We start from the raw sequence: 12,888 nt of genomic DNA, 5'->3' as shown, positions 1-12,888 counted from the left end.
AGTACATAAAACCAACTAGATTAGACTTTATTTGAGATGTACATTATAGGAACAAAGACCCCTAGTTCATATTTCATAGCTACAGATGTTGAAAGGTTCTGTTTTTTTGTTGGGTTTTTTTTGGTTTGTTTGTTTGTTTTTGTTAATTTTATTCTATTTCATAATATCTGCAGAATCGATCACATGGTAGAACTCTGTTAATTCAACTGGCCATGAGGTATGGAAGATTGTGAATAACTGTTGTGCTCTGGACATGTGTATATGTATCCATGTATGGATATATAGCCATAGGTATATGAATAATATATTCTATATTTTATTTTATTTTACTTTTCCTCTTGATATGTATGAGTGGGCACAGTTGTTCTCTATCTGGATCCAAAGTAAAAAACTAAGGAAGACTGTCATGTTTAAATGAATAATATTATAATATTAGGAATGGAGAAAAGAATACGTCATTGTGTACCAGTTGTAAGCAGAATGTATGTGAAAACGGCAAATAAAAAGAAAATTTAAAAAAAAAAGAAAATATGTTGGTAACACTGGAGTTTACGTCCCCATATTTATCATTTATAAGCAGTTTATAGATATTTAATAAATGGTTATAACTCCTGTTGGCACCCAGAAGTGTTAACTGCTGTATAAACAGATAATGAATGACAATATAGTAAAACTCAGTTGTAATAATATAAAATATATCTTCATGGGAGAAGTTATAATAAGTACGGGGCATTAATAAAATGCTCTTATACCTTATAACTATATATTCAATGTTTATATGGTGATCATAAATGTTAAATGGGGTAAAGTGATTATCCTTATCTTCAGTCAGATTCACAGCAGCTTCATCAGGAAACCACTGATCTACATAAATTAATATTACACTTGTGTTCATATCTGTGAGGCTGTGTATATGTATTTATTTAATCTTCATTGTTGGATATCTCCTGGGATATTATACCTTATGTAAAGATTTTTGTATTTTGTATTTGTATGAGGTCAATATATTGTGCTGTGAGATGCTGGTGTGTTAACATACTGGAATGTTTGGTTTGTTGGTGTTTAATGTGTCTGAATAATTCCGTAGAGGTCATATACACTGTAAATCTAAACATTGGCTTTAATAAAAGGTATTGAGTGTACTAAACTCAGTTTTTATTAACATGTTGCTAACACTCATTTTGAATAAGTTACCTGTACTTTGTAGTTGAAAAACCTTCCAAACTCAGTATGCTCGAGTTGTATTGATTTAGAAAAAACAAGTCCTGGCAACTTAGGCCTTTTCATGAGTTAATGTACTTAGTTACATGTAACTATGTGCAATTACTCTTATACTTAAACACCCTACATATTAGAAGTGTTGGCACTTAAAGTATTTTTTCTTGTTAAGTTACTTCCTATTTCTACCTCCTTACACTTACACAGGAAAATGCTCCTCTATTTTTTTTTTTATTTTTTTTTTTTTACTTAATTTCTTTTCTTGCTTTTACATAACATTATTGGTACAACTTTATTGAACGACCAGGGCTGGCAGTGCCACAAAGTGCTACAGCCCCCCCCCCCCTCTAACGGTTCAACGGCTGCACATGCGCACTGCACAGATCATCAACCACCTGCCTCTTGGCGCGGTATGCCTATGTCGTTGGACTTGGACACGGCTGCAACGGCCATTATTTCAATTTTGGGATTTATCGTTCTGCTGCTGCTTGGAACATTGATATGGTGAATCCATGCTTGACTAAAAGGGGAACTATGCAAGTGTGTTCGATTTTCTGCTGTTTCACTAACAGTTCTCCCGGCCAATGCATTTGTTTTCGATGAAACCGACCAGAAAACAATCGATAGAGCGATGGATAACATTATCTATCATGTACGATGTTAGGACGTGTGTCTCTGTGTAGTCTTATCCGTCATTTGGGGTTAGCATTAGCTAGCGTTAGCAATCGCTAGCGTTAGCATTTATAGTTTGTGCTACCAAATAATTACAGACCTCTAAATCAACCCAAAAAATATATTGATGGCTTATATCCAACAACAGTATAGTGGTGCTTAGTGCTCAAAACACATTTATAACTTACATTTGTGTGATGTGGTGATTTTCAGTTTGAAAAGTAGTCCCCCCCCCCCCCCCACGTAGCCAAGATGGTGGCCATTAAGGGTGAGAAGTGTCCATAGTTCCACACTCAACTTTTTGACTGTTTTGAGTGAAACATCTGGGTACTCACAGTGTATTTTTACATACTTCTCAGTGTGAACGCACTTACTTTCTCAAAATGTTAAGTGTAAGTACAGAAGTATGTGATTTGAGACACAGTACAAGTCTAGGGCTGGGGGTGGGGGGAAGGGGGGTTATTTCCTTAGAAGTTAAGTTAGCTTGGAGATGCAAGGACACGTTACTCGCAAAACACGACTGTCAAACGTAGAATAAAGTTGTAAAATCCCAAAACGTCAGTGAAATTAGGTGCTTTTGTTGTTGTCGCTAACGTAGGCTTTTTTTTAGGTGAAACCATGAGGGTGCATGCCTGGTGGGTCATGTTCACTTAAGCAATATTACTCGAGTGGGTGTTCTTTAGCGCCATTTGAGCACGACAGTGATGCGGTCGGGACCGAGGCGCTTGCGCCCAGGTCCGCAAGCATCACGGTCTCAACTCTGTCTATCCGACTTTGTAACGTTACACACAGGCAGGGAGAGAGCCCTCTCGGCTAAGACAGTTTCCAGCATATTCACAAAAAAATGTAGATTTAGTTGTTCATATGTGACTTTGGCAGCTGACAGGAACACCTACATGAGGTTGATGTAGTTTGTGATTAATTCGTATGGCGCGTAATACATAACCTTTCAAAAAAATAATAATCCAGGTGTGTGTGTGTGTGTTTAGATTGAAACTGAAATTAAATCCATTAGTACCTAGTTAACATCAAGACTGACAAACAGTAATGTTTTAAGGATAATAGGATCACTGTTAGACTCATAAGCTACATATCTGTCAGCCTTAGAACTGTCTTTGTGACTAATGTGTTTGTCATAGTTTTCACTTGTATTTGACCAACAGCATTGTAAAGCCTGGTCATATAGGAGATGGCTAAAATACTGTGAATGCTTGAATATTAAGTATTAACAGTTGAATTGTTTTATTCTTTTTAACTATGTCTAACACAGGCTCAAACTAATGAGGAGTCCACACAGTGCACAATCTCAGCAGTAGACGGTATTTTCTCATGATTCTCCTTGTGCAGTAATTAATATATCATTACAACTACATGTTCTAATCATTTTCTTATTTTCTATCATTTCAGATTTATCAAGCAGACCAAACCCCTGCCTGGCCTTCATTCCGCTGAAGTGGACACATCTAGAGTATCCTCCAAGGTGAGGATTCTCATTGTCTGTGTGTGTGTGTTTATCTCTCAGGCTACAACTACATATTCTAATCATTTTCTTATTTTCTTTCATTTCAGATTTATCAATCAGGACCCTTCAAAACCAGATTAAACCTTCAAATGCAGTGGACATGTAAGTGCTGCACATTTTGTGCAGAAAAGAGAGGCCATTTACTTAAACATTACCGCTTAAAACATGGGTCCCATACACGGATTGCACAACTTCCTTGCCCACATAAGGAATGCATATGCACGTTTAAGTCTTTTAATGCACTTAAGGTGCATTTATCTACCTGGCACACTCAAAAAGATCCAGGCAAAAGGAGTGAAACAGCATTCCACTGTCCGCTGTGTGACTTTGTTGAGCCTGGCACTGATTCAAACTTTTTCACCCATTTACGTGGGCATTTGAGACTGAAACAAAAGGTTAGTTGTCCATATCAAGGATGTAACTTCCAGAGCAGCAATTATTCCACATTTAATGCACATAAATCCAAAGAGCATCCAGTACATAGTACAATGCCATTCAAAACTGAAATTCTTTCAGGGAAGTTACCTGAAGAACCTCCCCCCAGTTTAAATATTCAAGCCGAGGATAATGTCTCTGTAGCTGATGATTCTGACTTTGAAGTCGTGGAGAGCGAAGATGCAGAAGGACTGGAGAGTCAGTTGGAACATAATTTGGCTGCTCTATTTCTGAAAATGTCCTCAGTTCTTAACATTTCGGAGACTTCCCTGCAAGAAGTTATAGAACAGATCAATCAGATTAATTTACTGTCACAGCCGTTGTTACATACCTCACTTCAAAGAATACTCGATCAGCCTAATGACTCTTTAGTGGGTGAAATAGTGAGAGAAGTTACTAAGAGTAATGCATTCCTGAGATTCACTTCTCCTGGAGGGTCGTTGTCAACTGCAAGCAAACGAAAAGCATACATTTTAAACAACTTCTCTGTGGTAATGCCAATTGAATTTGTGCTGAAAAATGACAAGCAGACAGTTATGTATGTCCCGATATTACAAATGTTGTCATCAGATGCTGACTGCAGCTCAATAGATACGGATATACTGCCTCTCACTGAAACTCCATTAAGAAGACAATGGCCGGAGTTTTTTGATATTCCAAATTTTTCGGTGGATGTTGAATACAGGTTGAGACAAGCTGATCTTGCCTTTATGAAAGATGGAACACGTATGTTGCTGTCACGTGATATGAAGCATGATATTCTGGAAAAACTAGCAGAGGCCATGTACAGTTTTAAAGCGTACCCTGATGATGATGATTACACCAGTGTGTCCCAATCTCTTATCAGCAAGCATCCAAGCCTTACTGAGCCTGGTCCTCAGCCAGGATACTATGGCTGGAAAAACAGCCTTAAATTTAAAATGGGAAATTATCGTACGAAGCTCAGAAGGGCTGGATGTGAGGATGTCATAGTTAATGGGGGCAAAAGAAGCAAAAACAACCCAGAAGGTGAATCATCAAGAAAAAACATCAAACGGCCGAAGAGGGGGGAAGCAAACTATCTCCCCAATTTACCCGACAGACAGAATGAAGAAGGCCTTGAAAGTGCCAGACTCGTTCTCGTGGAAGAAATGAAGAAAAAACAACACAATGGCTTGCTCATGGCAAACTTGATGGACCAGACATTCTCACTACGCCGGCAAGAGATCGTGAAAAAGGAGCCTGCTGTACAGGACATAGTGGAACGGTGGCCAGCCCTGTTTACAGAGGGAGAGGTAAGTTATTTTTGTCATGAATGGTCACTGGGAGTTTTTACTCTTGACTGCATATTTGAAAGCAGGTTTGATAAGATAAACAAAATAAAAATTGAACTTGAGAAAGAATAAATTCACTGCAGATTCACAAAGATATAAGTCTTTGTAAATGTTTATGCGTTAACATGTTCTTTTCAAGTAAAGAACTCTTGCTCTTACAGTGAGAATTTATTGATGTCATTCAGTTTTATATGAAATAGTATGGTGTGTGATTTTACCATACTTAACTGGTATTCTCACTGCCCCCCCACTACCCCATTGCCCTACTTTTTTTTTCTTAGGTCTTTGCAGAGTTTAGCAGAATTGCCACCAAACATCTTGAAAGCAGTTTCTTTGAGTCTCTTGACAAGCACACTCCACGGATCATTGAACTCCTGCAGTCAAAAAAGGGAGCTGCTGGACTGAAGATTCAAGAGTTAATGGCCAACTTGGTAAGAAATTAATTTAATAATTTAAGTTTTAAGTTCTTACTCTCATCTACATACACTTACAGACCAACATTTTCATTCTTTGTCTGACTTTTTTTATTCTAATTGATGTTTTCTGTCTCTGTCTTATAAGTCATCGGATGTAACTGCAAGACGCTCCGTGGTCCTCAAAGGCCTTCCCATCGTCTTTGGTGATGACCCAAACAAGTTCTATAAGACATGTTTTGTAAGTACTTGCACAAAATGCAGTATATTCACTTGTAATACCGACATCAAAGATATATGTCCCTCACATTTCTGCCTGTATTCATTAATGTAGGCCTTCCTTTACTTTCTTATCTTTCACTTCATTTCAAATTTAGAGGGTGTTATTGTAGCTATTGATTGTTATTCTATTGTTCATTTTTTGTCTCTCCATCGCAGATCTTAGTGTATAGTTTATAATGATCATAGTGTCTAACTATCCAAATACTTCCTGACTACACATTGTTTTGCTGATTGTTTGTTTCTTTGCAGGAGACAACGAAAGATGAGGCCATAGACAATGTCACAGTCGGTGTATTGACCATCCTAAGTGAAGACGATCCTGAGCAGCCCGTGTCCACAGCCATCGTCCTTGAGGGAGGTATTGTGATGGACAAAATTCGGGACTTGCCACAGGCATTTTGCCTCATATTTGGCCTCACATATGCCTTGAACCTCGATTACCCAAAATGTGTTGGAAACACATTCAAATTCATTCAAAGTGTAATGCTTGGTTTGGGAAACAAAGCCCTCCCCCCAAAACTGTTAACAGTTAAAAACATGTTGTTTGACGAATGAGGAGTCAGATGTGAGGTAGCACTCAAGAACTGCTTATGACAGAGACATGAGAAGAGATGCCTTAACTAAACAGTATTTTGAACATTTTAAGAGCTGCCTAGATGCAGTTTATTTGTTGAGTTGATTTTCAAATCTGTTCAGTGCTTTTATGCTGGTGGTATATATAGTGCCCTCTTGTGAATTCAGGTATTAAAATGTTGTGTAAAAAGAAATATATGTTGGATAATGTGGCATACCGTTAATGTTCTTATGACAGAGAAGAGGCGTTTGATGCTTTTATAAACAGCATTTTGAACTGTTTAAGAGTCAAGTGAAAATATAATCATCATTTCATTGTTCAATTGATACTCAGACCTGTTGATTGCTTTTACAATAATGCCTTCTTGTGAATTCTGATGTTAAAATGTTGATTAAAAAGAAATGTGATATGTTGGATGATCTAGCCAGCAAATACCTGTAATCCAGCATAAATTGTGCGTGTTAAGATTCACAGTAAGTCTGCATACTGTTAATGTTTTTATGACAGGAAGAGAGGTTTGCTTTTAGCATTTTGAAATGTTCAAGAGTGACGTGAAAACATTTTCATTTCATTTCAATTTTTTTTACAATAGTGCCTTGTGAATTCAGGTATTAACGTGTTAAAAGAAATGTGATATGTTGGATATTTGGATACTGTGACCAGCACATAATCCATCAAAAATTGTGAGCACAAAATCTGCATACTGTTAATTCTGTACACATTTTAAATAAATTGAATGCAGATGACATTCTTTTTCGCAGTATTTTTTTCTTTCAAATTAAGAGATGATAACAAAGTTATTTTAAGTACTGAAGACTCAGAATTGACGAGTTAATTTCAATACAATAAAGTTACAATAAATTACTTATTTTAAGTCCAATGCAGTCATAACCAGCAAGTTAATTCAAGAGCTGTGAACTCAAAATAATCATGTTTAGTTTAGTTTAGTAAACTTATTATAAACAAGTTCTCACAAGTACTGCACACTTATATTTAGTAAGTTACATATACTTAACTTAATCAAGTTTACTTAACTCAGTTAGTTTAAGGCAATGAGTTTGCATATTTTTTTTGAGTAACGCCAACTAATTACATTTTACAGTGTAGGTCATACAATGGATCAAAAATAAAATGATTCATTCATTAATATACCTTTAACAATCATCATCATCACTATGTTGTAAACACAGAAAAAAGGCAAATCAAATTTTACATGAGCGAGAGAGAGAGGGACGGAGACAGAAGAGACAAAGAGAGGGAAGGTGGGACCAACTTCCAGTGAAGTTCATGTAACTTACAATTTCCCATGAAGTGAACTGTTAGACCCATATTTCACTGATAACCAGTGGAGGGAGGTCAGTACAGGGTGATCTCTCTTTTTTTGTTCCAGTCAGGATTGTCACTGCTGCATTTTGAACCACTTTCAGAAAAGACAGGAAGGACTGACTCACTCCCAATTTAAGGGAGTTGCAGTAATCGAGACTTGAGGTTATAAAAGCATGTAAAAGTGTCTCCAGATCGCCAAAAGAAAGAAAAGGTTTTAAGAGAGAAATAAAAAAAAAAGGAAGGAGTGTTAACTTAAAGCATCTTCAGCTTCCTGATTGATCAGACAGACATATAGAGGCAGTTCTCTGACAGTTTGATGATTTTCTGCATCAGGATCAAACTCAGAATGAATATCCACCATGTTCTGTTCTTCTGCTTCTTATCAGGTGAGGACTGATTACCTGACTGTGTCTGTAAAGCTGCAGCACAAACTGCTTCTGGACATTCATTGTGTTCATTTTAACAAATGTCAGATTTGTATCACAAGTTTTCATGTTGCTGTCATGTTAATTTGTTTTCCTGTCGTTCTCTAAATTATTATGTTACTAGCTGCTGCTGCAACATCTCTATAATGTAATCTTGTAATTTAACTAAACTAAATGTAATGTAATTCAACAAAACATATGAACCATCCATCCATGAATATTTGTTGCTCATTAATGTGTTTGATATTAGAAAGTATGAAAGAAAAACATTGAAAAACAGACGTTACACAGAGACACTGTGACTACAACTGCAGCTACAAGTAGAACAACAGCAACTGCTGTACAGTCAGTGAAAACTTTGCTAATGGCTGCCTCTGTATCATCTCTGCTTCTCTGTGAACTGATGGATTAGCCCTCATTAATCTGCAGTCTGTTTACAGTAAGTCTACAATACACAAAGTATTGATCATCAGTATTCACTGTTCATCTTTCCAACAGCACTGCAGGATGGAAACACTGGACTCGTCAATGCAATACTTGTTTTCGCTGGAGCTGAAGGAGGAAGTGGTTCAATACATTGCTATTTGACTTCATCTGGAAGCACCAAGTTCTTCTGTAAAGGAGAATGTAAAGAAGAAGACATTCTCATTAAAACAGATGATGTCACAGATCAGAGTGGCAGATACAGCATCAAATATATAGACGGATCTTCTGGAAGAAGAATTGTGATTGTGACCATCACACAGCTGACCAAGTCAGACTCAGGACGGTACAGATGTGGTTTGGGTGGATCTTCGGTCCCAGATGCTTACTGGGACTTTGTCATCACAGTTACAGATGGTGAGTTTCTACTGAAAGTCATAAAACCTGATATATTTACTATGTTCATCCCATTTAATGATTTTAAAATATAAGAATGTATAAAGTCAGATAGAATCTAATTAAATTGTTGGAAGAATGTGAGACGTTTATGATATATTGACTCAGTGTATCAATGTTGGATGAAATCATTACTCCAGCAGTCAGACTGTGGTTGAACTGGGCAGCTCCCAGTGTGACTCTGTGGATCTGTGTAAATGTGAAGAAGGAAATATTGTGATCAGACTGCAGCATCTTACAGGAAGTACAGACAGTAACTGTTGATTGTTCATCTTTTCAGCAGCAACGTTGGGTGACAACACTCGTTTCATCCATACAGAAACTGAGGGAGGAAATATGACAAGAGGATGCCTCGATACTGTCAATGGAAGCAGGAAGTTCTTCTGTAAGGATGAATGTAAAAAAGAAGAAGACATCCTGGTTGAAACAGAAGAGAACAGAGGTCAGAATGGCAGATACAGCGTTGAATATAGAAAAGGATCTGTATTTGGACTGTATGTGACCATCACACAGCTGAAGAAGTCAGACACAGGACGGTACAGGTGTGGTTACGGCAGAGCTTTGTCTCCAGATTCATCTGACACGTTCCCGATCTTTGTTGTAGACGGTGAGTTTTATATTTAATTTTTGTCCACATTCTGTTCAGTGCATATCAGTTGTTAAATGTTTAAAATGATGAGAACTTGGTGCACTCCTGTAGCCTTCTGGTTGAGACGCATGTCACATAACCACAGTGTCCGTGGTTTGAATCCAGCAGCGGACCTTTGTTGCATGTCACCCCCCCATCTTGCCCCCTTCATTTCCTGTCATATCTACAAAATCCCTATAATAAAGGCATAAAAGAATCTTTAATAAAAAAATTAAAGAGTGGATGGAAATGACATGACAGAAACAAATATCTTATTTTTCGGGTTACAGTCAGAAGTTGATTTGTGACAACAAGAGGAGTGCTGAGGTTGGCAGAGTCATACTAGTTGTCCAAATAACAATACTTTTTTGTGATTAATAGAACAAACCTTAATCATTTACTTCATTAACATATTTAATGTTGCGTATTTGTTGTGTATGTGATGGATGCTGTCAATATGATCTTTCTGTCTAGAGCAGCATCTCATTTCTCTGCATTATTGATTCAGTATCTGATTGTTTCAATGTGTTTTCATTGTTCACGGCTCCAACCACTTCAAAACCAAACCGGACTCTCCGACCTTTTCCAACATCAGTCCCATCAGCCTCCACACCAACAACAACACAGAGTTTAATCTCCAGTTCAGGAAGCTTCACACCTTCATCATCTTTCCCTGAAACCACAGAGCAGTTTACAGGTACAGGACAGTTCATGTCTGTCCATCTGTCCATCACTGTCTCTCTGCAACAAAACATCCTCTTAAAACAGTCAAATTCAGCATAACAACGTTGTCTAATAAGAATAACAAGATGGTCCAACATGTGTTTCAGCTCATAAGACAGTTCAGCACCTAGAAGAAAACATTTCAATTTCAATTTTACAATAAATTTCCTTGTTATCTTCACGTCTAATGTTTAAACGCATTCTACGTTTCTAATGATGTAAGATAATTATTAACATGTGATGTCAGCACATGACAAGTCAAGAAACATTCAGACCAAAGTCTGAGATGTTTTTTCAACAGGAAGATCTCATTTTTGATAAAGGTTTCCTGTGTAGTTTTCTTGTGAACAAGGTTATATTTATATTCAGTGTTACTCACCAAAACATGCTGAGTGTATCCTTTAGGTCCAACATAAGTGTTGAATATGTTTCCTCAATCATAAAATATTTGCAAAGCAGATTATATAAAGTATTTTAAATCTTGCATTGCTTGCGGTCTTCTTCTCTCCTGCTTTTGTTGGTGCATTGCTGCGTTTCTGGGCAGGTTCCTGCATCCTGTAGATCAGTGGGATGATGTGAAACCACTGGCAGGATTGTGTATCACGTCAACCACGTGTACACAACGTAGATCCACATGTAAAAACAAGCTATGTGTGGTCAAAAACTCCACAGGGAACGTTAACGCTTCTAATACAAGACAAAAGATCCCAGTCTTTCAAACTACTACATGTCTCTCTCTCTCTTCCTTCCCAGCTGTCTCTGATGTCTCTCGTCCACATGCCTTCTGGCCTCTGGCTGTATGTGTGGCTGTGATTGTTGTGCTGTTGGCTGTTGTTCTGCTGCTCCTCCACAAATTGAAGAAGAGGAGGAACTCTGGTTTGAACACCAGAGGAACCTCAGACAGCAGAAACATGGAGGTGACTTCCTTTAACTCTGTATGTCTCATGTTAACTCTTACTGTTGGCATTTATACATTTTATTTTTGCAGTTAGGAATAAAAAATCTCATGTCTGCAACTATGTCACTAGTATGAACAAAGCTATAATTAAATAAAATCATAATTATTGTTAATAGACCTCTAGCCTGTCCAGTTGTTATCACTAAAATATCAGAAAACAATTGTCTAAGAAGAACACCATATCTGGTCTGTTACTCTGGTTACTGCTATATTAGGTTTGATGTCATTCCTGTTTTATTTTCAGTTATGTGTCACCTATGAGAACCATTCTGTCAGCGATGAGAAGTGTCCTCCAGTCTCCACATATGAAGACAACATCTACCAGAGCCTGGATCCAGACAGCAGGGATACGGACCAAACCTACTCTACACTCACAGCAAACACATGATGATGTTTGAATTTGGATCTGGATTCTGTACTGTGCAGGTTAACATGTGCTGCAAGATTCCAGGTTGTTCTACTTTCTTTCTTTCTTTTTTTAATCAGCCAATATTAACTATAAACATGCTATTATTCACCTCTATGCTGATGACACACAACTGATCATGTTTCTTCTTACTTGCTTATTCTGAAATGTTCATTCTGTCTTCATAAATGTAGATGTTGTTTGATATTGTTCTTCTACACTTTGAGCCAACTCTGTCTCCTAGAAATTACATTCATATTCGACTCAATTGTAACAGCAAATATGTTTTATTAGAAACGTAATGCTGCTGAATCACATTTTCTCTCAACATGATGAAAAATTTTGTTAATTAATGTGTTTAAGTTGCAAAAATGTTGATACTGAACATATGAGTGAAATGTTCAGAGACAATGTACCTAGTCTCTTTTTCCACCAAGATATCTGATGCAGTAAAATCTCTGCTGGTAGAAACTCCAGCAGTATGAAAGTGTTTGTGGTTGTGTTCAGACTCTAGCAGCACTTGGTTCAGGTCAGAGAAAGATCCTGGTCTCTGTTTAATACAGAAAAAAGTCTGCAGTGACTTGAAGCTCAACATCAACATCCACCCGACCTCATCCCTCCCACTGCAGAGACACATAGAAATGTAGCTTCATTAATTTCTGTGAACATCATCCAGGCAGAGATTATGTTTGATAACACAACATTACTGTGAAACAGTTTTGTCGTATATGAAGGTCATTTCTAGAATTCACAAGTCTGATGGCTTCTGGAAAAAAAAACTTCCTTCTGTTTGTTTTACATGCAGGAGACCTAAAACACATTCCTGATGGCATCAGGTTAAAGTAGTCATGGAGGACATCATGTGTGGGGTTGCTGATAATCTTCTCTGCTTTGTTGAGGACTTGTTCAGTATTAAGATGTAACAGGGATCTTTGTGTTTTGCCAATAATTTTAGAGCTGAGGTTGACAACATGTTGCAATTGATTCTTGTCCTTTTGACAAATGTAAACCAGCAGTTAGAATACTTTCAATAAAAGGATAACTTCAATAAAATGTTGTCAATATTCTCCGATCGATTCTAAAGGAGTTTAGTTTGCAGCTCAGACGCTGCTGA

General features: G+C 37.4%; 2 protein-coding genes and 1 long non-coding RNA gene across 6 annotated transcripts in view; all 3 read left to right on the top strand.

The window, feature by feature from the left end:
* The window catches only part of LOC137185290 (CMRF35-like molecule 5), an 86,156-nt gene that overhangs the window by 25,475 nt on the left and 47,793 nt on the right, over positions 1-12,888 (top strand). The window lies entirely within an intron of this gene.
* On the top strand, positions 1,356-7,530 carry LOC137185203 (uncharacterized). 4 transcript variants are annotated; one of them, XR_010928805.1, is made up of 6 exons: positions 1,356-1,722; positions 3,298-3,370; positions 3,460-3,514; positions 5,442-5,591; positions 5,722-5,814; positions 6,105-7,530. XR_010928805.1 is itself a non-coding variant. In XM_067593533.1 (5 exons), the coding sequence occupies exons 2-5, from the start codon at positions 4,978-4,980 to the stop codon at positions 6,408-6,410; spliced, it is 693 nt and encodes a 230-aa protein (XP_067449634.1). In that variant the 5' UTR covers positions 1,389-1,722; positions 4,929-4,977; the 3' UTR covers positions 6,411-7,530. The 4 variants fall into 4 exon arrangements, 3 of the variants coding, with proteins under 3 accessions (XP_067449634.1, XP_067449635.1, XP_067449633.1); XM_067593533.1 differs by lacking the exons at positions 3,298-3,370; positions 3,460-3,514 and adding an exon at positions 4,929-5,121 and having other exon boundaries at positions 1,389-1,722; XM_067593534.1 differs by lacking the exons at positions 3,298-3,370; positions 3,460-3,514 and adding an exon at positions 5,068-5,121 and having other exon boundaries at positions 1,393-1,722.
* On the top strand, positions 11,107-12,250 carry LOC137185417 (uncharacterized). The gene is made up of 2 exons (XR_010928865.1): positions 11,107-11,327; positions 11,613-12,250. It is a non-coding gene; the product is annotated as an uncharacterized lncRNA (long non-coding RNA).

This window comes from Thunnus thynnus, chromosome 6 (genome assembly GCF_963924715.1).
Source record: "Thunnus thynnus chromosome 6, fThuThy2.1, whole genome shotgun sequence".
NCBI lineage: Eukaryota > Metazoa > Chordata > Actinopteri > Scombriformes > Scombridae > Thunnus > Thunnus thynnus.
Note: the sequence above shows the minus strand (reverse complement) of the source record. Positions and strands in the feature narration are given on the sequence as shown.

Coding starts and splice junctions, on each gene's coding strand:
- LOC137185203 (XM_067593532.1), top strand. CDS start 4,558: ATGAAAGATGGAACACGTATGTTGCTGTCACGTGATATGAAGCATGAT. Junction 5,592..5,721: donor AAGAGTTAATGGCCAACTTG/GTAAGAAATTAA, acceptor CTGTCTTATAAG/TCATCGGATGTAACTGCAAG. Junction 5,815..6,104: donor AGTTCTATAAGACATGTTTT/GTAAGTACTTGC, acceptor GTTTCTTTGCAG/GAGACAACGAAAGATGAGGC.